The sequence below is a fragment of the Mobula hypostoma genome, chromosome 6, assembly GCF_963921235.1.
Source record: "Mobula hypostoma chromosome 6, sMobHyp1.1, whole genome shotgun sequence".
In the NCBI taxonomy this organism is placed as follows: domain Eukaryota; kingdom Metazoa; phylum Chordata; class Chondrichthyes; order Myliobatiformes; family Myliobatidae; genus Mobula; species Mobula hypostoma.
In genome coordinates this window covers 130,488,481-130,510,168 of record NC_086102.1, presented here as the reverse complement: position 1 = coordinate 130,510,168, position 21,688 = coordinate 130,488,481, and the positions used below count along the sequence as shown (strand labels likewise).

Below are 21,688 nucleotides of genomic sequence, written 5' to 3'. Positions count from 1 at the left end.
CTGTATTGAGTATTCCTCTCAACAATAAGTACTCCATTTTGAGAACTGTAGGGGGGGAATGACTTACCTGGGGGAAGCAACAGCAGCCATGTCTCTGGCACTGAGTCTGTCCCTGTGGCTCAGAAAGGGTAGGGAACTGAACAGGATGGCAGCAGTAATAGGGGACTCTATAATTAGGGGGCCAGATACATGATTCTAGGGACACAAAAAGGAAACACTGATGGTAGTTTGCCTCCTAGGTGCCAGGGTCCATGATATTTCTAGACTCCTCCACCATATCCTGAAAAGGGAGGGTAAGCAGCCAGAGGTTGTGGTACATATTGGTGCCAATGACATAAGAAGAAAAAGGGAGGAGGTCCTGAAAAAAAACTGAAAGTTAGGAAGGAAGCTGAGAAGCAGGATCTCAAAGGTAGTAATCTTGGGATTGCTACCTGTGCCACATGACCGTGAGAATAGGAATAAAAATGAAGTGGCAGATAAATGCTTGGCTGAAGAATTGGAGCAGGGGCAGTGGGTTTCAGAGTTCTGGATAATTGGGACCTCTTCTGGGGTAGCTAGGACCTGTACTAAAGGGACAGGTTGCACTTGAATCTGAGGGGGACCGATATTCTTGCGGACAGATTTACTAGAGCTGTTGGGAATGGAGAGTGGTTTAAACAAACGTGGCATGGGATTGGAACCTGTATGATAGACCGAGGGTGAGCCAGTAGGTTTACAAGTAGATGATGAGTGTAACATGAATGTAAGGAAAGATAAGCCAATGATTGGGTACAAGTGCCAACAGAGCAAACAGCTAAATTGTACCACAGAGACAAAATTCAAAAAGAGCCAAGAATGCAGGACTGAAGGTGCTGTATTTAAATGTGCCTAGCATGCAGAATAAGGTGGACGAACTCATGGCACAATTTGAGATTGGTCAGTAAGACACCGTGGGCATCATTGAGTCATGGCTGAAAGAAGGCCAGAGTTGGGAGCTTAAAATCAAAGGACATACTTTGTATCAAAAGAAAAAGCCAGGAAGGCATAGGGGGCAGTGTGGCTTTGTTGCTAAGAGATAGAATAACATCTTTAGAAAGAAGTGACATAGGGTCAGAGAATGTTGAATCATTGTGGGTGGAGTTAAGAAATTGCAAGGGTAAGACAAAGTTATGGGAATCATATATAGGCCTCCAAATAGTGGCCAAGATGTGGGGTTGAGATTGCAAAGGGAGCTGGAAAAGGCATGTAATAAGAGTAATGGCACAATTGTAATGAGGGGCTTCAATATGTAAGAGATTGGAAAAATCAGGTTGGTGTCGGATCGCAAGAGAGGGAATTTATTGAATGCCTATGATATGGCCTTTTTAGAGCAGCTTGTGCCTGAGCCCACTCAGGGAAAGGCTATATTAGATTGGGTGTTGTGTAAGAACCCAATCTTATTTGGAAGCTTAATGGAGAGGAACCCTTAGGATGCAGTGATCATAATATGATTGAATTCATACTAAAATTTGAGAGGGAGAAGCATAACTCACATGTATCAGTATCGCAATGGAATAAACAGAGGTATGAGAGAGGAGCTTGCCCAAGTGGATTGGAGGGGGATACTGGCGGTGGTGAGGGCAGAGCAGAGATGCCCCACAGAGGAAGAAGTTCTCAAATGGCAGGAGCAGGCTGACAAGGGAAGTTAAGAACTGCATAAAAGCTAAGGAAAAGGCATAAATAAAACAAAAAGCAACTAAAAAAGCTAAAAGGGAAAAGATGAAATATGTGGGGAGACTAGCCAATAAAATAAAGCAGGATACCAAAAGTTTTTTTCAGTCATATAAAGAGTAAGTGGAGATAAGAGTTGATATTATACCACTGGAAAATGATGCTGGTGGGGGACTAAGAAATGGCAGATGAACTTAATGGGGATTTTGCATCTGTCTTCTCTGTGGAAGGCACGAGCAGTGTGACAGAGTTCCGTGAGTGTAAGGGAGCAGGAGTGAGTGCCATTGCTATTACAAACGAAAAAGTGCCAAGTAAACTCAAAGGTCTTAATGTGGATGTCAGATGGACTACATCCCAGAGTCCTGAGTGCTGAAGAGATAACAGATGCAATAGTCATGATCTTTCAAGAATCACTTGATTCTCGCATGGTCCAGAAGACCATAAGACATAGGAGCAGAATTAGCCCATTCAGCTCATCGAGTCTGTTCTGCCATTCAACCATGGCTAATGCCAGATCCCACTCAACCCCATACACCTGCCTTCTCACCATATCCTTTGATGTCCCAACCAATCAAGAAATGATCAGCTTCCGCCTTAAGTATAAGCAGAGATTTGGCCTCCACCGCAGTCTGTAGCAGAGCATTCCACAGATTTACTGCTCTCTGGCTAAAAAAATTTCTCCTTACCTCTGTTCTAAATGGTCACCCCTCAATTTTGAGGCTGTGCTCTCTAGTTCTGGTTACCCCCACCATAGGAAACATCCTCTCCACATCTACCTTATCTAGTCCTTTCAACATTCAGTAGGTTTCAATGAGATCTCTCCTGCATTCTTCTAACTTCCAGTGAGTACAGGCCCAAAGCTGCCAAACGCTCCTCTGATGGTAACCTTTACATTCCCGGAATCATCCTCGTGAACCTCCTCTGGACTCTCTCCAACGACAACACATCCTTTCTGAGATATGGGACCCGGATCTGTTGACAATACTCTTAAGTACGGCCTGACTAGTGTGTTATAATGGCTCAGCATTATCTCCTTGCTTTTATATTCTGTTCCCCTTGAAATAAATTCCAACATTGCATACACCTTCTTTACCACAGATTCAACCTGTAAATTAACCTTCTGGGAGTCTTGCACCAGAACTCCCAAGTCCCTCTGCACCTCTGATGTTTTGAGACTTCTCCCCATTTAGATAATATTGTTATCCACACTATTGTTGCTTTTACCAAAATGCATTATCATACATTTCCCAACACTGTATTCCACCTGCTACTTTATTCCCATTCATCCAATTTGTCTAAGTCCTGCTGCAATTGCATTGTTTACTCAGCACTACCTACCCCTCCACCCATCTTTCCACAAACGTTGCCACAAAACCATCAATTCCATTATCTAAATCATTGACAAACAATGTGAAAAACATTGGTCCCAATACTGACCCCTGAGGAACACCACTAGTCACCAGCAGCCAACCATAAAAGGCCACTCGCTGCCTCCTGTCAGCCATTCTGCTCTCCATGCCAGTATCTTTCCTGTAACACCATAGGATTTTATCTTCTTAAATAGCCTCATGTATGGCACCTTATCAAACGCCTTCTGAAAATCCAAGCAAATGAGATCCACTGCCTCGCCTTTGTCTACCCTGCTTTTTACTTCTTCAATGAATTCCGACAGGTTTGTCAGAACAGGTGCTCCTTCACAGAAACCATGCTAACTTGGATCATTAGTCTCCAAGGACCTCGAAACTTCATCCTCAATAATACTTTCCCAACCACTGAGGTTAGACCTTCCTTTCTTTAGCCTTCCTCCCTCCTTAAAGAGAGGAATGACATTTACAATCTTCCAGTCCTCCAGGACTCCATGCCAGACTCAAGTGATTCTTGAAAGATCATAACCAATGCATCTGTTATCTTTTCAGCAACCTCTCAAGACTCTGGGATGTAGTCCATCTGATAAGGAAAGATATTGGCATGGATAGCAGAATGGGTGACAGGCAAAAGGCAGCGAGTGGGAATAAAAGGAACCTTTCTGGTTGGCTGCCGATGATCAGTAGTGTTCCTCAGGGGTCAGTATCGGGACCGCTACTTTCACATTATTTGTCAGTGATTTGGATAATGGAATTGATGGCTTTGTGGCAAAGTTTGCGGATGATACGAAGATAGATGGAGGGGTAGGTAGTGCTGAGGAATCTCACTGAAACCTACCAAATGTTGAAAGGACTAGATTAGATAGATGTGGAGAGGATGTTTCCTATGGTGGAGGTATCCAGAATTAGAGGGCACAGCCTCAAAATTGAGGGTCGACCGTTTAGAACAGAGATAAGGAGGATGTTTTTTAGTCAGAGAGTACTAAATCTGTGGAACGCTCTGCCAGACTGCAGTGGAGACCAAGTCCTTGCGTATATTTAAAGTGGAGTTTGATCATTTCCTGATTGGTCAGGACATCAAAGGATATGGCAAGAAGACAGGTGTATGGGATTGAGTGGGATCCGGATCAGCCTTGATGGAATGGCAGAGCAGAAGACTCAATGGGCTGAATGGACTAATCCTGCTCTTATGTCTTATGGTCTTATTCCAATATGCTGGTCACCACTGGTCAGGAGCTTGACTGGAGAGGCTATATAAGTAACATAGCTGAAGGATCAGGTCAAGAGCTGGGTATCCTGCAGCAAGAGGCACATCTCTTGACACTGCAAAGCCTTGCTACTATTTACACACGTCAGGAGAGTGATGGAATGCTCTCCCTGGTCTGACACAGTGTCTGCAGCGTGTCTATCCACAAAATGATGTGCAGTTACCCGCCCAGGGTTCTATAAAAGAACCTCTCAAACCCACGACTTCTACCGGTGAGGAGGACAACAGTCAACTGAGTTCCAAATATCTTTTGCATACTTATGGGGGGGGAGGGGAATATTGAAAGCTGTATAATGTGGGATTACTTACCTGCAACAATTCCTTCAGGAGGATTCAGTGTTAATTCTGCAAAGCAACATAGATGGATTACTTATAGAATCACTGTGCTAACAAAGGTGCTACACAAGTTACACACCCAGGACTAAAGAAAAATGAGAGACTAGGCACATTGCATAAAATAGAAGCCCATCAGCAGGTTCCCACCGTATTGCAAGTCAGAGGCTAAATGCAATGTTCTACCTACAATATCTGCAAATGAAAAATTATTTTTACGTGGCACTTTCATCCAGTCTGAAGCTCGTTACAAATCAGTGATGGTTTAAGACTGTCACTGATGTTTTATTCGTTTTACAGGGAGGGTGGGGGTAGAGACGTTCATTTATATCACAATGCATTTGTTTCATTCAGACACTATGAATGGCCTGAGTACGCTATTAACTTGCATAACAATCATTCTGCATCAATTTCCCAGTAAAGCTTTGTCATTTGTCACGTTTGTTGGAGGAAGAATGTCTATCAGGGGAGCCTCCTGCTTTGCTTCAATATTCATTTATTTAAGCATACAGTGAGGTTACAGGCCCTTCTGGCCTAAATAGCCTGGGCCGCCCAATTACAGCCAAGTGGCCAGTTAACCTACTGACCTATACACCTTTGAAAGCAGCAAACCCATGCAGTCATGGGGAGAATGTACAAACTCCTCAGCGACAGCTGTGGGAACTGAACTCAGATTTGCTGGCACTGTATCAGCTTTACACCAACCACTATGCTACCATGCCTTCTTACTTTCAAATGTAAGGTCCTTTGGAATCTCCTGGCATAATGAAAGGTGCTATGAACTGGCTTTGATGTCAAATCATTCCATTCGCATCCAGCCAAACCACAGGAGACAAAAGAACACTATTTTCTTCAAATCATCAACTTGAAACATGAACACTGCCCCTCTGCCCAAAGAAAGTGCCTGCCCTGTTGAGCAGTACCAGCTCTTTGTTTTTTTTATTTTGGCATTTCAAGAATCTGCAATCTTTTTGATTTTCCAACAGATTTTCAGTTGTTCTTGCAGCAGTTGCCTGCAACTTTTGAGGCAAATACTTCCCACCACTTCTCAGCCAATACCTGAAAGGCATGGAAGAATTCATCTATCATAGAGTTCTGATAAAAATTAATATTGTTCAATTACTAATGAAAATCCCCACTTCAAATATCGTGATACAAAGTCACCTGAGGAGCTGGGACGACAGACATTCTACAACCACAACCATAACCATATTCTCATGTGCCAGATATGACTCTAACCTTCGGAGTATTCTCTTCTGGTGTCCCACTGAATTTATTTTTACCAGGGCTTCTTATTGCCCTACACCCAATGAAATACAGCCTTTATGATACAGCAGTTACTCCTGGTCATTTGTGGAATACTGCCCTTTACTTCCTTATGGAAAACACTGCCACGGTGGCAGAGCAGTTAACACAATGTTTTTACAGCTCGGCGTGTTGGAGCTCCGAGCTTAATCCCAGCCTCCTCCATAAGGAGTCTGTACATCCCTCCCGTAGAATGCCAGGGTTTTCCTTGGGTACTCTGGTTTCCTCCCACAGTCCAAAGACACACTGAGTAGGTCAACTGGTCATTGTAAATTGTCCCATAATTAAGTTAGGATTAAATCAGGATTGTTGGGGTTTGCTGAGCGGCGTGGCTGGAAGTGCCAAAAAGGCTTACTCCGTGCTGTATTGCTAAATAAATAAAATCTAAATTACAGCAATGGTTTCAAGGAAAAGAAATGCAAGTTGATTATTGTAAATTATTGGATTAGCATTAATGTTTAATTACATTAAGTTTGAGCTATTTTTAATAGTTTAATTGCTCAACTGATGTAATAGATCTTCAAAGTGTGCAAGGAACAACAACCTTGACAACGAAAGCCTTGCGGCCCTGGCGTTATTGATTGTGAAACTGGATTCATCCTAACCCACTCACATGAGCATAGGACAAAGTCCACCATGGCACAGCACAGGAACAGGCCTTGTATGTGCCAACCATGATACCAATTTATATCGCACATCTGCCTGTACATGGTCCATATCCCTCTACTCCTCATCTGTTCAATTATCTGTCTAATTGCCACTTAAACATTGCTATTGTACCTGCTTCCAGCACCTCCCCCTGGCAGCAAGTTCCACACATCTACCACTCTGTGCTTACTTATGCAAACATGATTTCAACCCTTTTTCCTACATAACAGATCCTAAAGCAAAACCATTTCGCAACTTCTGAACCTGGCTTAAGAGGTTACTTTTCCTATTTGAACTAAGTAATGGCTACCTTATGAAGTTCTAGAGAGCTAAGCTGCAGTGAAATAAGGCAAGAATGGAAACAAGATTACAAAGACAGTTCAGAATCAGATTTAATATCACTGGCATATGTCAGGAAATTCATTGCTTTGCAATACATAATAGAAAAAACTACAAATTAAAATAAAATATATACATCTTACAGTAATTTGTAGATATATATAATACACACACACAGATATAGTGCTATAAAAAGGGAATGAAAAGAAAAAGAAAAAAGAAAAAAAAGAGAAAAAAAACAATCAGTACAGGCTTTGTTGGGTGCCACAATGTGTTTTTTGGTTCTAGATAAACCGGCAGCTGGTTCTACTAAATCTATTTCTTGCACCTTTTTCAAGTTTTCAAGTTCAAGTATATCAAAAGGTTAAAAAAAATCATTGTACACACCATGCACAATTAATAAGAGGGGAATAAGAGATTAACATTTCAGATTGATAACCTTTCATCAGAATTTGGAAGAGATAAGTAACAAGATGCAGAGAACAGAAGAGGGAGGAAAGAATAAATGAGAAAAAGGAGTGATGAACGTCAAAGCAAGTGGCAAAGGCATCTGCGAACAATAGATGGCAGGTCAAGGAATTGTGAGTACAAATACTAGAACTGAGAGCACATGGAATACAAAGTGGCCATGCAGCTCCTCAATAAGGCTATGCTACAGCTTATATTTCAGAGCCACTTTCATGCACTAAACCCATATCACTAGATTCCCTTCATACCTGAACAGTTTTTGACTTCAGTACCAATTATACTGAATGATAGAACTTACACAGCTCTCCTGACCAGCTAATTACAATGACTCTCTATTCTCCTGGGGGAAGGAGTAATAAAAACCACAGGAGGAACTTGGAGAATGAAACTGCATCCATAGAGGGAAAAGGAGAACAATGCTTCAGGTCAAGGCACTTCATCTCAGTCCAGAGATGACTCCCTTTCAGATTTCCAGGATTTATAATATTTTGTTTTTGGATATCAAATCATAAACATTGTACTCAGAACTTATGAATTTTAAGGCACCCTTCTTAAAACAAACTCAATTTACAATGCAATCAAAAAGATATTGATGCGAAAAGATGACCTGTTCCTAATATTTTCACACCTTCAAAATACTAAATCCATCAGAATCAATAGAAACTTTCTTTATATCTTTTCACTTTGTGAGGCATAACTCTCTGCATCCTTTAAGGCACTTTAAATTTGGGAACAGCATCTCACCTTCTCCATTAGTTCCAAAAGATTGCTACTGTCATACTGTAATTATTAATTAATCTCACTACAAGAGGGCTAGGATCAATATTTAACAATGCAAGAACCTATTTAATATTGAGATTTAAGTTCTTTCTAGGCTATTTTCTTGCTCTGACCAGAAGAGAAAAAAATTAAAATACTGGAGCTTTGTCACTACAGGCAGCAAGTTATTCTTAAATTAAGTCACATCATTTCTTCACTTCAAAGGATGGGGGGAGAAATATCTAACCTGTTACATACATGTTCCAGAAAAACACTGATTATTATTCTTTTTCACATGCCAATGGAATGGGAAATAAATGTCAATCAAAGTGAAGTGTAAGCAGTTTTGTGAAAGCCAGATGAGAAATTTTTCAGTATATAGTTGCAAAATAAAGTTTGAGAACCCTTTACAATTACCTGGTTTTCTGCATTAATTACTCATAAAACATGGTCTGATTTGTCACAATAATCTGCCTAAACTAATAACAAACAAACAATTGTACTTCTTCTCATCAATACTGAGTACACCATTTTAACAATCACAGTCTGGGTTCAAAAAAGTATGTAAACCCCTTGGGTAATGCCTTCTACAAAAGCTATTTGGAGTCAGGTGTTCCAGTCAATGAAATGAGATTGGAAATGTGGGTTGTAGACACAAAGTCAGGTTACTGACAGAGCCTGCTCTTCAAGAAAAATCTGTTTATGTTGATCAAAACAACTTTCAGAGGACCTAAGAAGAAGAATTGTAGAGATGAATGAAGCTGGAAAAGGCTACAAAAGCATTCCTGAAGATCTGAGTGTTCATCAGTCCACAGTAAGAGAAACTGTCTACAAATCGAGGAAATTCAGTCCTGTTGCTACTCTCCTGAGGAGTGGATGTCCTGCAAAAATCACACCAAGAGCACCACGTGCAATGCCGAAGGTGGTGAAAAGGACCCCAAGGGTACAGTAAAAGTCCTGCAGAAATCTCTAGAACTTGCTAAAGTTTCTGTTCATGTGTCCACTATATTAAAAAAAACTGAACAAGAATGGTGTTCATGGAAGGACATCATGGAGGAAACATTGCTCTCCAAAAAAAAATTGCTGCACTTCTCAATTTTCAAAAGATCACCTGGATGTTCCGCAACACTTCCAGACAATGTTCTGCAGACAGATTAGACAAAAGTTGAACTTTTTGGCAGAAATGCACAGCATTATGTTTGGAGGGAAAAGGGCACTGCACACCAACACCAAAACCTCATTCCAACTGTGAAGCACGGTGGAAGGAGCATCACCGTTTGGGGCTGCTTTGCTGCCTCAGGACCTGGTCAGTTTGCAATTGAGGGAATAATGAGTTCAAAATTGTATCGAGACATTTTACACGTTAATGTCAGGGCAGCAGTCCATCACCAGAAGCTTAATAGAAGTTGGATGTTACAACAAGACAATGATCCAAAACACAAGAGTAAGTCAACAACAGAATAGTTTAAAAAGAAGAAAATTTGTGTTTTGGAATGCCCAAGTCAGAATTCAGACCTTAACCCAACTGAGATGCAGTGACATGACCTGAAGAGGGCTGTTCATGCAATGTATCTCAGAAATATTGATGAACTGAAACAATTTTTTATGGAGTAATGATCTAAAATTCCTCCTCGTCATTGTGCAAGTCTGATCAGCAGCTACAGGAAACATTTCGTGGAGATTATTGCTACTAAAGGAAGTTCTGCCAGTTATTAAATTTAAGGGTTCACATACTTTTTCCATCCATTTTTCTGACACACAACACCCTTTTCAGTTACTTACTTTTATCATAAAGTCAAAAGGGGAAAGAGTACATAAATAGCTGCCACAATGAGGATTCTGATGAACCTGGGACAGAGGAACAATTTGTCCAGTCGGAAAACATTCAAACCATTGAATGCAGAATGTATTGTGTTGCAGAGCTCTGAATGTACACGTTTTAACTATTCTAGAAAATGAAGACTATTCCAGTGTAATTTAAAAATTGTTAATTATTCAACAAATCTAGAAAGTACAAAAAACTCATAATGCCACTCCCATCATTCCAATTTCCAGTACATTTCATTTTAAATTAACGAAAATACAGAAAAGATAAATGAAGTAATAATGACCAAGTCCAACATGTCTTATAGCTCACAAGTACCACAAATTTAGACAAACAGACAAATTTACACAAGATTGTAAATCACCTGTAATGAAGAAAAATGAACAGAAACTGGAAATAAAACAGAAAATGCTAAAAGTATACAGCAAGTCAGGCAGCTTATATGGAGTGAGAAGGTGAGTTTAATTGCTTCACATGAGTTCCCAGAGAAGCTAGGAAGTGGTACGTTACATTGCAGAGAAAGATGAAAGATAGAAAGAACAAAGGGAACTTTGTGGCTATCAAGAGAACAGATTACACAAACAGGTCAATTAGAACAGTGACAGGGGCAAAGAAAGATCAGAATGGGAGTGGGACCTCAAGATTACCCTTGCAGAGGTGTCACGCAATCTGCATCAGTTTTCTTCACTGTAGAACAGCATTGCTGCTTCACCTGCAAGGAATGTTCGGGACTTTTCTATTTACATCTCCAGACATCCCACCCTGCAAAAACTCATTTCAGGGAGGTAGCACCCCTGTCCCCCACATCCCCATATTACCCCCCCACCCCCGTTGACCTCCAAGGGTGTATGTAATACTTTGTTTAGTGATTTTGTCTAATCTGTAAACCAAGTTGGCTATATGCAGCAAATGTGACATTAAAATATGTACTTATAAAATATTATATTATCATGCTTATTCTATTACAACTTTAAGCAAGTCTACAGGGAGTTTGGCCTCATCACGTAGGACATCAATAGCTCCTTGGCAGCTAGCCAGCTAGTTTAAATCAAGAGTCCCCAACCGTTTTTGCACCATGGACCGGCCGACCCCAGGGAGGGGGGGTGTTAAACGTGACCATAATATAGGTGATAAGTCAACTATAAGTCACTTGCAAGTGCCTAATACACTCAATTTCATTTCTAAAGGGGTTTATCTAATGAATTTAATATTAAACACACAGCGCATATTTTCCTCGGATGAATGTAGTGGTAAGTCAATTATAACAGTGGTCCTAAACCTCTGGGCCGTGAAGAATGTAGCGGTACAGCGGGGGCCAGAGCGCACCCAGTACATCTTTAAGAAAAAAGCTGAAATAAACAAGCTAATTGATTAGGTGCCGCCCGGCACGTAAATGTCGGCCCAGATCAGAGACGATGCAATCAGCAATCGCCTCTGATCCGGGCTGACATTTACGCGCCGGGCAGCACCTAATTAATTAGCTTGTTTATTCTGGCTTTGCTCTTAAAGATGTGCTGGGTGCGTTCCGGCCACCGCTGTATTCTTCTCAGCCCAGAGGTTGGGGACAACTGAATTATAAGTCACTTATAAGTCAATAGCATCATAACATTTTAAGTAACGTTTGGATATTAAACACACAGTACATATTTTCCTCGTATGAACATATAAAATCATTGCAACACAGCAATATCGCTGAATCAGTGGGAACCCTGGGCTTGTTTTCCTGTAACAAGACGGTCCCATCGAGGGATGGTGGGAGACAGCGATACTCAAAGGGGGTTCCTTATGTCCAGTCTAGTCCACAATTTAGTTTTCATTGCATTCATTGCAGAAAACTTCGCTTCGCAGAAATATGTTGGAAATGAAAGCAAAGTTTTCAGTGCTTTTGTGGCTATCTCAGGATATTCAGCCTTGACTATGATCCAGAATGCTGGCAGAGATGTTATGTCAAACATACTTTTCAGCCCACCATCATTGCCAAGCTCGAGGAGTTGATCTTTTTCCCGTGCTGAGATGGATGATTCACTGGAGACATTCACAAATGGGTCACGGACCCATTCCTTTACACGTCTTGGGTCACTGATGACCTCAGGTGCGTTAAAATTCAACAGGGCGTGACAGGGAATGAGGAAAGGTGAAGCTGACTCATATCGTTTCATATCGCCAATTCATATTGTTTCCTCGTGGCCCGGTGGTTGGGGAGCACACTTAGCACAAAGAGACACCAGTCAGGATGCTTCCTCTCCCTCTCTCTCTCCCTCTCAAAAAAATCGATTTCCGGGATATTGTATATAATTTCCGAGCGTCAGGGAGCCACTATCAACATGCGGGAGACTCCCAGAACTTCTGGGAGAGGTGGGATGTCTGCATCTCCTTGAGGCAATTAACAAACCTTCTCCATCTTCTCTCAGCTAATACCAGTATTTGTATTTGTCTCCATCCAACTAACTGCAAGCTTGCTTGCTGTCTAACCTTTCCTTGATGTGATGAAAGATTACTGATGTGAAGCATTAACTGTTTTTCTCTCTGTGATTTAATAATGTACATCAAGAATCTTCTCAACGGAAATAAATTTAGTATGAAATTAACGACATTACTAATGTTTATGCAAATTGATTACAATCATTCTCTATGTTTAAGCAATAACAATATCTGTATCAAATCCAGTATTTTAAGCAATGTCAATGCTGGCAAAATATTTCTAACTATATATGGTGTTTTTCCCACAGCCATATCTTGGAACCTGTATTCCATTACCACAAGATCTTTAGCAAAACCGAAGCCTATGACTACTGGAGACTGTATGGTTCTCAGGAGTTCCAAGAAACAATCTGTCAGCTTTCACAGCGAAGATGAAACTTTATCTGAGCAATCAGTATAATAGCTAAACTAGCAGTGTGGGATTGGGAATCAAACTCCAGTCTCAAATTGTGGTATTGCTCATTAAATGCTTGCTAAAATATAGGCAGGCCAGATGAATTACCACTGTGGGAAAACGCAAGTCAGCTGGTCTATTGCCAACAAAGTCAGGGAATTCTGCCATGACAGCAAAAATGTAATGCTTCAACTACAAACTTTTGAAGCACAGATGCTGCACTGAAATCTCACACATGATTCCTTCGCTGTTGCTGTTCAAACGATGCAATCCGTTACCCATCAGCAATGTAGAAGCAAGTTCAGAATGGCACCTCAACCGTATCCACCTCTGACATCTCCCCTAACCCTTCTCCCACTCACTTTAAACACGTCCTCTGGTAGTGACCATTACCACCCTGGGAAAAAGGTGCTGGCTGTCCACCCTATCTTTTGTAGATGTGCCTTCTGTAATTGTATCCGCTCTCTCAATTTGCCCTCGTTCTTCTTCACTCCAAACAGAAGAGCCCTTGCTGGCTCAACATTTCCTCATAAGACATGTTCGTTAATTCAGGCAGTGTCCTGGTAAATCTCTGTACCCTCTCTGAAGCTTCCACATCCTACCTTTCATGAGGTGACCAGACATGAACACCATACTCCAAGTGCTGTCTAACTGAGTTTTATAGAGCAGCAAAATTACCTCGAGGCTCTTCAACTCAGTCCCCCTTCTAATGACAGCCAATGCAACATACACCTATCTCTCCACCCTATCAAAACGTGCAGCAACTTTCAGATCTATGTACTTGGACTCCACACTGTTCCTCCATACTGCCAAGAATCCTGCCATTAACCTTGGGCTCTGCCTTCCAGTTCAATCTGCCGAAGTGTGTCAGTTCACACTTTTCCAGATGGAACTCCATCTGTCACTTCTCTGCTCAACTCTGTATCCTGTCTACATCCTTTTGTAAACTACAACAACCTTCTACACTATCGACAACACCTCCAACCTTCATGATAACTGAAAACTTACTAACCCACCTTCCACTTCATCCAAGTCATTTATAAAATTTACAACGAGTAGGGGTACCAGAACTGATCCCTGTAGAACACCACTGGTCACCAATCTCCAGGCAGAATACCGTCCATCTACTACCACCCTCTGCTTTCTGTGGGCAAGCCGATTCTGAATCCATGCATTAAGTTTCCATGGACCCCATGCCTCATGATTTTCTGGGTGAGCTTTCAAAGGCAAACCTCATCAAACACAAAACAAGGCAGCTAGGCAAACCTTCACGCACAAAACGCTGGAGGAACTCAGCAGGTCGGGCAGCATCCGTGGAAATGAACAGTTAACATTTCGGGCCGAGACCCTTCATCAGGACTGAAGAGGGAGGGGGCAGGGGCCCTATAAAGAAGGTGGGGGGAGGGTGGGAAGGATAAGGCTGGTAAGTGCCAGGCAAACCTTGACGCTTATGATCTGCTCCTTTCAGCGACAGCTATGAGAGATAGGGAAGGATGTTTTACTCTCTCACACTTGCAAGCTTAATATAATTTCTATCTGATAGCAAATAACTTTACAGGCCCAGCTGCCGCAGTAATAAGAAGCACAATTGATTAGAGTATAAGAGAAGGATAGTGCAACATGTTACAAATGCGTTTCACCTAAAATACAAAAGATGCCTTATATCAATAGCAACCTTGACATGACAAGCACCAAGCCAAAATAAGTACAACACCACCCTCTGGTGATAGAAAGTTCTTACCACAAGAATGACATGCAATAGGATTATCCACTCCATCTTCCACATAAACTGATCATTCCTGTTCTTTGCTTGATACAGTTTCTGCAGGGCAGATTCCCATAGGAAATCAACTAATCACACAGTACAGGTTGAGTACCCCTCATCTGAAATTCCAAAATCTGAAATTTTTTTTAAGTGCTGACATGACATCACAAAAGGAAAATTCCACAAGGTGCTGCTAAGACTGCCAGGCGATGCCCCACAGACAGTTCTGAGAAGTGACCTCACATATCCAATGAACAGAAGTTAATGAAAAATAGAAAATCACTGCATAAAGTGAAAAATGAAGCTCTTGATCATGTATTGAAAGAGCGGATTCATCAGCATCACAGTGAATATATGCCGCTTAATGGTATGCTGATCGTGAAACAAGCAAAGGTCTATCACAACAACCTGAAAATTGAAAGTAATTGCTTTGTGCAGAAAATCATTAAAAGATATAAAACTAACTGCCCCCCCCCCCATTGTAGTTGCTGTGGAATAGGCAGTCATTTAAAATCGATGGCAGATATGAAGCCAATCACAGCACTGGAACCTAGTTATAGATAGTCAGTGGCAATCATTCAACTCCAACAGTCTGGAGGACCCAACTCCATCACGTCAGACTGTGATCCGACTGAGCTTTGCACCATAAACTGTATACAGGCAATCCCAGGGTTACGAACGCCTGACTTACAAACGGACTGCCATAAAGCTTATTATATTAAAAAGTTGAGTTAAGTCAGATCACATTGCCGTTAACACCGTGTTGAGTGTGTAACTTTGTATTCGGCTTAAATTTTTCTCTTATTTACCCTTATAACCATGCCTCCAAAGCGTAAATCCGATGCAAGTGCAAGTGATGCATCAAAGAAAGGGACAACGATCACGATTGAAAACAAAGCGGAAAGAGGTGAAACGCCATCGGTCATTGGAAAAGCATTAGGCTACAGTCGGTCAACAATCGGAACAATTTTAAAGGATAAAGTGAGAATAATGGAGCATGTGAAAGGCCCCGCCCCGATGAAAGCTACAATTATTACTAAGCAACGCAGTGGTTTAATTATTGAAATGGAAAAGCTATTGATAATTTGGTTGGATGATCAAAATCAGCGTAATATGCCTATTAGCTTTACTCCTGTGCAAGAGAAGGCTCAAAGTCTTGTCAATGATTTAAAAGCTGCACGTGCAGCAAGTGAAGGTGATTGTGATGAAGAATTTGTTGCGAGTAGGGGTTGGTTCAAACTGCAAGGTGAAGCAGCGAGTGCCGATGTAAGTGATGCGAGTGATTTTCCTGAAATGTTGAAAAAAATTATTGAGGAGGGAGGGTATCATTGAGGAGGAAGTGTTTTATATGCATAGAAAGGTAAAATATATACTATATACTAAGACAAACATTTGATTAACTGACGCTAAATAAGAACCGTATGTACCTGTTCTGACTTACCTACAAATTTGACTTAAAGACAGACTTAGGAACGAATCTCATTCGTAACCCGGGGACTGCCTGTATGTGATGTAAATGGAATTATTGTTTACACTTGGGTCCCACACCAAGGTATCTCATTATATAGATGCAAATATTCCAAAATCTGAAAACCGAAACACTTCCAGCCCCCAAGCATTTCAGATAAGGGATACTCAATCTGTACTAACACGGTGTAACTAGAGCTTTAGGAAACTGTCACTTCAATTTTTTGGCTGAAATTAAAAGTAACTTGCCAGCTCATAAGATTGTGATGCGCATGGTAGCCTTGAGATGCCAGATCCCCTCCCCGAGGTTGACTGCTAATCATCTCAGTTCCCAGAGTATACATCCAATTGAATAGCAATTAAGAGTATCTTCTGCAACTATAAATACAAAAAAAGCACAGAGAAACACAAAACTGCATTCCTCAGGAAGTGTTATGTGAATGGAGAGGACCATTAAAAATAGGACATCACACATGACTTGAATGAAAATTTGAGGCAAACCTATTGATACAAGGACCTAAAATGCTCAGATAGTCCTCAAAAGGATCTCAAATGCTCAAAATTTTAAAATGATGCTCCTTTCAAATGTATGTATTTCCGTATTTCTTTCCCTTTATTGTTTGCCATAATTATTACAGCACAGGAACCAAAATAACCTTAGCTTTTTATAAGGGCGATCTTATAAACTAAGGGGAATCAAAACAGTACTAGTAAAAGAGGAATGAACAATGGTATTTTCAAGGGTCAGTTAAACAACTGCTTTCATTGATACGTGTTAATAACTTGAACTTGGGTGTACAAGGCACAATGTAGAAATTTGCAAAAGATGCAAAACATAGAGTTGGAGTGAACTGTGAGGAGGTTAAGTGATAGACTTCAAAATGATACAAGCAGGCTTGTGAGACAGCCCAGTGAATGGAAGTTAATGCTGAGACACAAAGCATTACATTCTGGTAGGAAGAATAAAACACATCTTAAACAGAAGCACAATTATAAAAGGAGTAAGGACCTGGATGGTTTAGGTTGATTATTAGCTGAAATGGCAGGGCAGTTTAAGAGAATATGGAATCCTGGGATTTATATACAGAAGAAAGAAAACAAGGAAGTCATGACAAACCTATATAAAACTCTGGTTCTGCCATAATTGGACTATTTTGTCCAGTTCTAGCCTCACACATTTGGAAACACACAAAAAACTTTAAGAGAGCATACAGAAAATATTTGCTCAACCAATTCTATCGATGAGGGACACCAGTTACAAGGATGTCATGGAGAAGCCAAGGTTATTCTTCTGGAGTAGAAAAGTCGGCAAAGAGATCTGATGGAGTATTTATTAATGAAGGGTTTAGACAGTAGTTTATGTGAAGCTGTTCTCATGGGTAACAGGGTCATAAAGTGGGTGACACTGAATGAAGATGATTGACCAAAGAACCAAAGACCATTTTTATAAACAAATACAGTGAGTGGTTGGGTCTGGAATGTGTTGCCAGGTGAATATAGCAGAGTTAGGCATATTCACAATAGAGATGGATGATTATATGAAAGGAAAGCTATTCAAAGCTGTGGAAAGATGAGTAGGAGTAGTTTGCTCTTACATAGAGCTACAGAATATGTCAAACGCCCTCTTATACAATAACCATTTTTATCTTTCCTCATCCAAATTTATCAGTTTAACTCTGGTCCCTTCACTGCAGTCCATCCTTCCCTTAAATGCAACTGTACTATTTATTTATTTCACTCACACTGGCGAGAATGTGGAACTTGGTACCACACTCTTGGGTTAAAGAAACATCTTCAAAATTCTTTTCAAGATAATCATTAATTATAGCCTCTGATTCCCTATAATGGAACATGCTCTCTGCATTCATTGACAAAACATTTAACTTAAAATATTCAAAGACATTTAATAGACCAACTGTTAACCTTCATTTGTCAAGGGTAAAACGACCCAATCTCTTCACACTTCCTGATACACATATGCCAGTATTTCTAGTATTATCTTCCCTATACCCCTTTGAGTGTTTAGTATTCCTTTATAATTAATACGATTTCCAAGATTGTCCTTATACTCTACAAAGCTTTTTTCTCCCGAAATTTATTTTCATTAATTTTCTAAATGTCACAAGTGAGTTTGCTTCAATCATCATTTCAGCAAGCGAATTTATCATGAAACATTCTGACCGAGCTGACCACCTCACTAGTCATTCTCAATAATATTCAAAATAACATTATCTCTCATTGTGAGTGATACCTCATACAGTCACCAGGTCACATAAGAGGGCTCTGATAAGAACTGTTGGTAAGACAATTCTACTGCAAATGAGAAATGTTTATTTTCTAGTGACCCACATCACATTGCTCTATGTATTTTGCCAAAATTCTTTTATTTCAGTTAATAACCCCCTAAAACTACACATAATTAAACCACTGGAATAATATATTGCATCAAGTCATAAATTAACAGCATGAAACCTTTTACCCAGAAATACACTTTAAAATATGGGTGAATTTGCATAAAGTTGGATTTTCCCCAAGTCAGGTCACCAATCACCTACAAAGTCCCTGCAGATATCAGTTTCCACCTCTCACTCTGGTAGGTTGAGCATTTTGCACACAATCATTTACTTATTCCACCTCACCAACTAACAATGTACAGTACTTCAAGTACAATATCATAATCTGCAGTGCCAGTTTTACAAGTAGTAGCCAAGTCAGAAATGCTTCAAGTTACATTTGAGACTAAAGCAGATAATCCAGATAGTTAGTTCATCATATAACCAAAATAGTCTAACTTGTAGTCCTATTTAATCAAATAAAAAGAAAATTTCCAGTGTAGAGAATTCTTCACTGCGTCACGGCCAGACCATTCTTCTCATTAACTGATGCACCTGTCCAGCACATGATGCTGAAACTTCAAAACCAGGCATCCACAAGCTGCCATGAATATTATCTTTTTGCAGTAGCAGCAGTGTGCCACGTTACACGATGAGAACGAACACAAGTTAACATAAACTTAAATTAACTTACATGAGACATAACTTATACCGGTTTCAGACTTCAGCTGACCAATTCTCTGAGGCTACTGACCTGCTGAGTGTTTCCAACATTTCCTGTTTTTTTTTAATTTCAGAAATCCATTAGGTGCAGTTTCATCTTTGTGTTCAACAACATGCTTTGCGCTGGAGAGTTCATATGAAACTAGGGTTTCTGCCTCTACAACGTTGTCAAAGCCATTCCAGATGCCATCAGAACAGCCTCAGTTGAAATCATGTTCCTTCAGCTCACCTCACATCATCCTTCCAACTAACTTAAACCTACACGCTCAATCAATGATCCCTTTTCTATGCACTTTAATTAAATCCCCCTGTAACTTCATGTGTTTGAAAACAAAGGCAAAACAATCTATCTAATTATTTCCTCATCACTGAAACTCTCCAGTAATTTCATTCATTTCCACCAGACTCTCTTGCTTCCTTCCTGTAATTTAGTAACTAGAATCATGCTGGATTCTAGCTGCATTTTTATAAAATTCCTGTAAAACTTCCCAGCTTATACTCGACGTCTCTGCTCATGATGCCTTGCCTTTTGCCCGACGCCAGCTCCCTAGGCCTGAGTCGGCGTAGTAGTAGTAGTCTGCTCATGATGCTGAGGTTCACCCTAGGATGTGCTGGGACTCATCATCAGTGATGTAACCTGGGGTCATCAGGTGTTTTGGGTCTTTCAACATCAGATACTCTTGACCAAGCCACCCAGCCATGGTTAATCAGGCCCCAGCAGCATTGGTCCACAGGTCACACTTCTTGATCCATAGCCACCTGGAGGCTCACTCAGCAGTCTCTGTGACAGTCCTGATAAAGTACTCAGAAAACAGTTTTTAAAACTATCTTTGCTTCTCATGATCATGTTCTACAAGGCCTCTCTGTTTCTCTAATCTCAATACCCTACGTTGAATGAATATTCCCTTCTTTTCTGTCCTAACCAAATACATCACCATGGGTTTCCCCGATATGAATTCCACCATGTACTTTTCTGGCCACCTGACAACTCCATTGATAGCTTTAGTTTGCAACTATCAATCACACTATTCCTTTTATAATTACTATAATATTAATCATGATTTCTGTTAGTCTAAATGCTGAAATGACCAAACATTGAGCCCAATAAAACCCTATGAATCAGACTTCCATCAACAATGCTACTGTTATTATCCTATATTCCTGCCACTGAGCCAATTTTGGCTTCAATTTGTCGCTGTCCTTTATATTCCAAAGGCTTTCAAAAGGGTTACTCACCACTCTGACACATGAAATCTTGCCAAAGATTCAAAATCAATTGCACTATCAAGGACCCACTTCAAAATATACTCAATCATTAGTCATGCAATATCTTTGTAGTTGACCATGCTGACCGTCCTTAATGAGTTTTTCCAAAAGATTTGTACTGATCCTGAGAATAGTTAATAATAATTTTCCCACCATTGATGTTAGTGTTGATGTCTCTGCCTATCCCTTTCTCTCTGTTTCAACAGCATGCAAGATTGATGACCTTCCAGGTCCTCGGAGAATTGGCATATGATGGTCAAAACCTGTGCTATTTCCTTCCGTTGCTTCGTCTTAACAACTTGGGTTGAATTCCATCCAAGCCCTGGAATCTACTTTTAAACATGCTAAACCCCTTAGTACCTTCTCACTCACAAAATTTCTCCAATCCAATATTTTACACATCCTCCTTAAGTATTATGTTTGCATCAACTTTTTGAGTTTGAATATCATATATTTGATCATGTTCTTTGGTTATTTTCTTGATCTTTACACATTTGTAAAACAATTCAGGGTATTCTTTCATCCTTTTTTTCCAAACAGTCTTTCAACTTTTCCAGTCTCCATTTTACTTTCATTTCTGCACTTTCTATACACTATTTCTGCATTAATGAACTCTAGATATTGCACGTATCCAGTATTTTTTCTTATTTTCCATTTAATCTCCACAAACATGAATAGGGTTTTAGATTCAGAATAACATGCTTCTTTCTTGTGATGAGGTATTTTGGTCAAAATCTCAATATGCCTACAGCATTTTTAGGTCTGTCTAACCTTATAACTGCATGTTAGCTCAGTAAAACTAGACAATTTTAAGACTCCTTATCCATTTCTATGCATAATCTAATTTCTGAACACTACTACCAAAATGCTCTCCCAATAGTATTCTGGTTTTATTCCTTAAAACTGGAGCTGCACACCAACAAACAAAACCCACAATCATCAATTTACTAAAAGGAATTATGTGGATACTGTCATCGATAAGTTCACCTTCAATTTCATTTTACAGCAAACTAGTTATTCCAGCCTTGACACACGCCCTACAAAAGGAAATCACAAAGGCCAAAGGCCAATTAAGAAACAGCAAAGCCTTGGGAAAAGATAGTATGACTGCTGAAATTCTCAAACGTGGTGTTGAGGAGCTTCAGTCACAAATTCACAAACTCATTTTTTGTATCTGCGAGATGTATATGCCAAGGGACTATAAATAACCCTTGCAGTTTTCTCTGGACTCATTAAGATCACAACTTGCATGGTAATTTTTT

At 40.2% G+C, this 21,688-nt stretch overlaps 1 protein-coding gene across 3 annotated transcripts in view; it reads right to left on the bottom strand.

The window, feature by feature from the left end:
• The window catches only part of ube2g2 (ubiquitin-conjugating enzyme E2G 2 (UBC7 homolog, yeast)), a 70,682-nt gene that overhangs the window by 47,107 nt on the left and 1,887 nt on the right, over positions 1 to 21,688 (bottom strand). For all 3 annotated transcript variants that reach the window (XM_063051709.1, XM_063051707.1, XM_063051710.1), the window contains one exon: positions 4,630 to 4,665. In XM_063051709.1, coding sequence (XP_062907779.1) covers positions 4,630 to 4,665 — 36 coding nt within the window. Of the gene's footprint in view, positions 1 to 4,629; positions 4,666 to 21,688 lie in introns of those variants that run through there.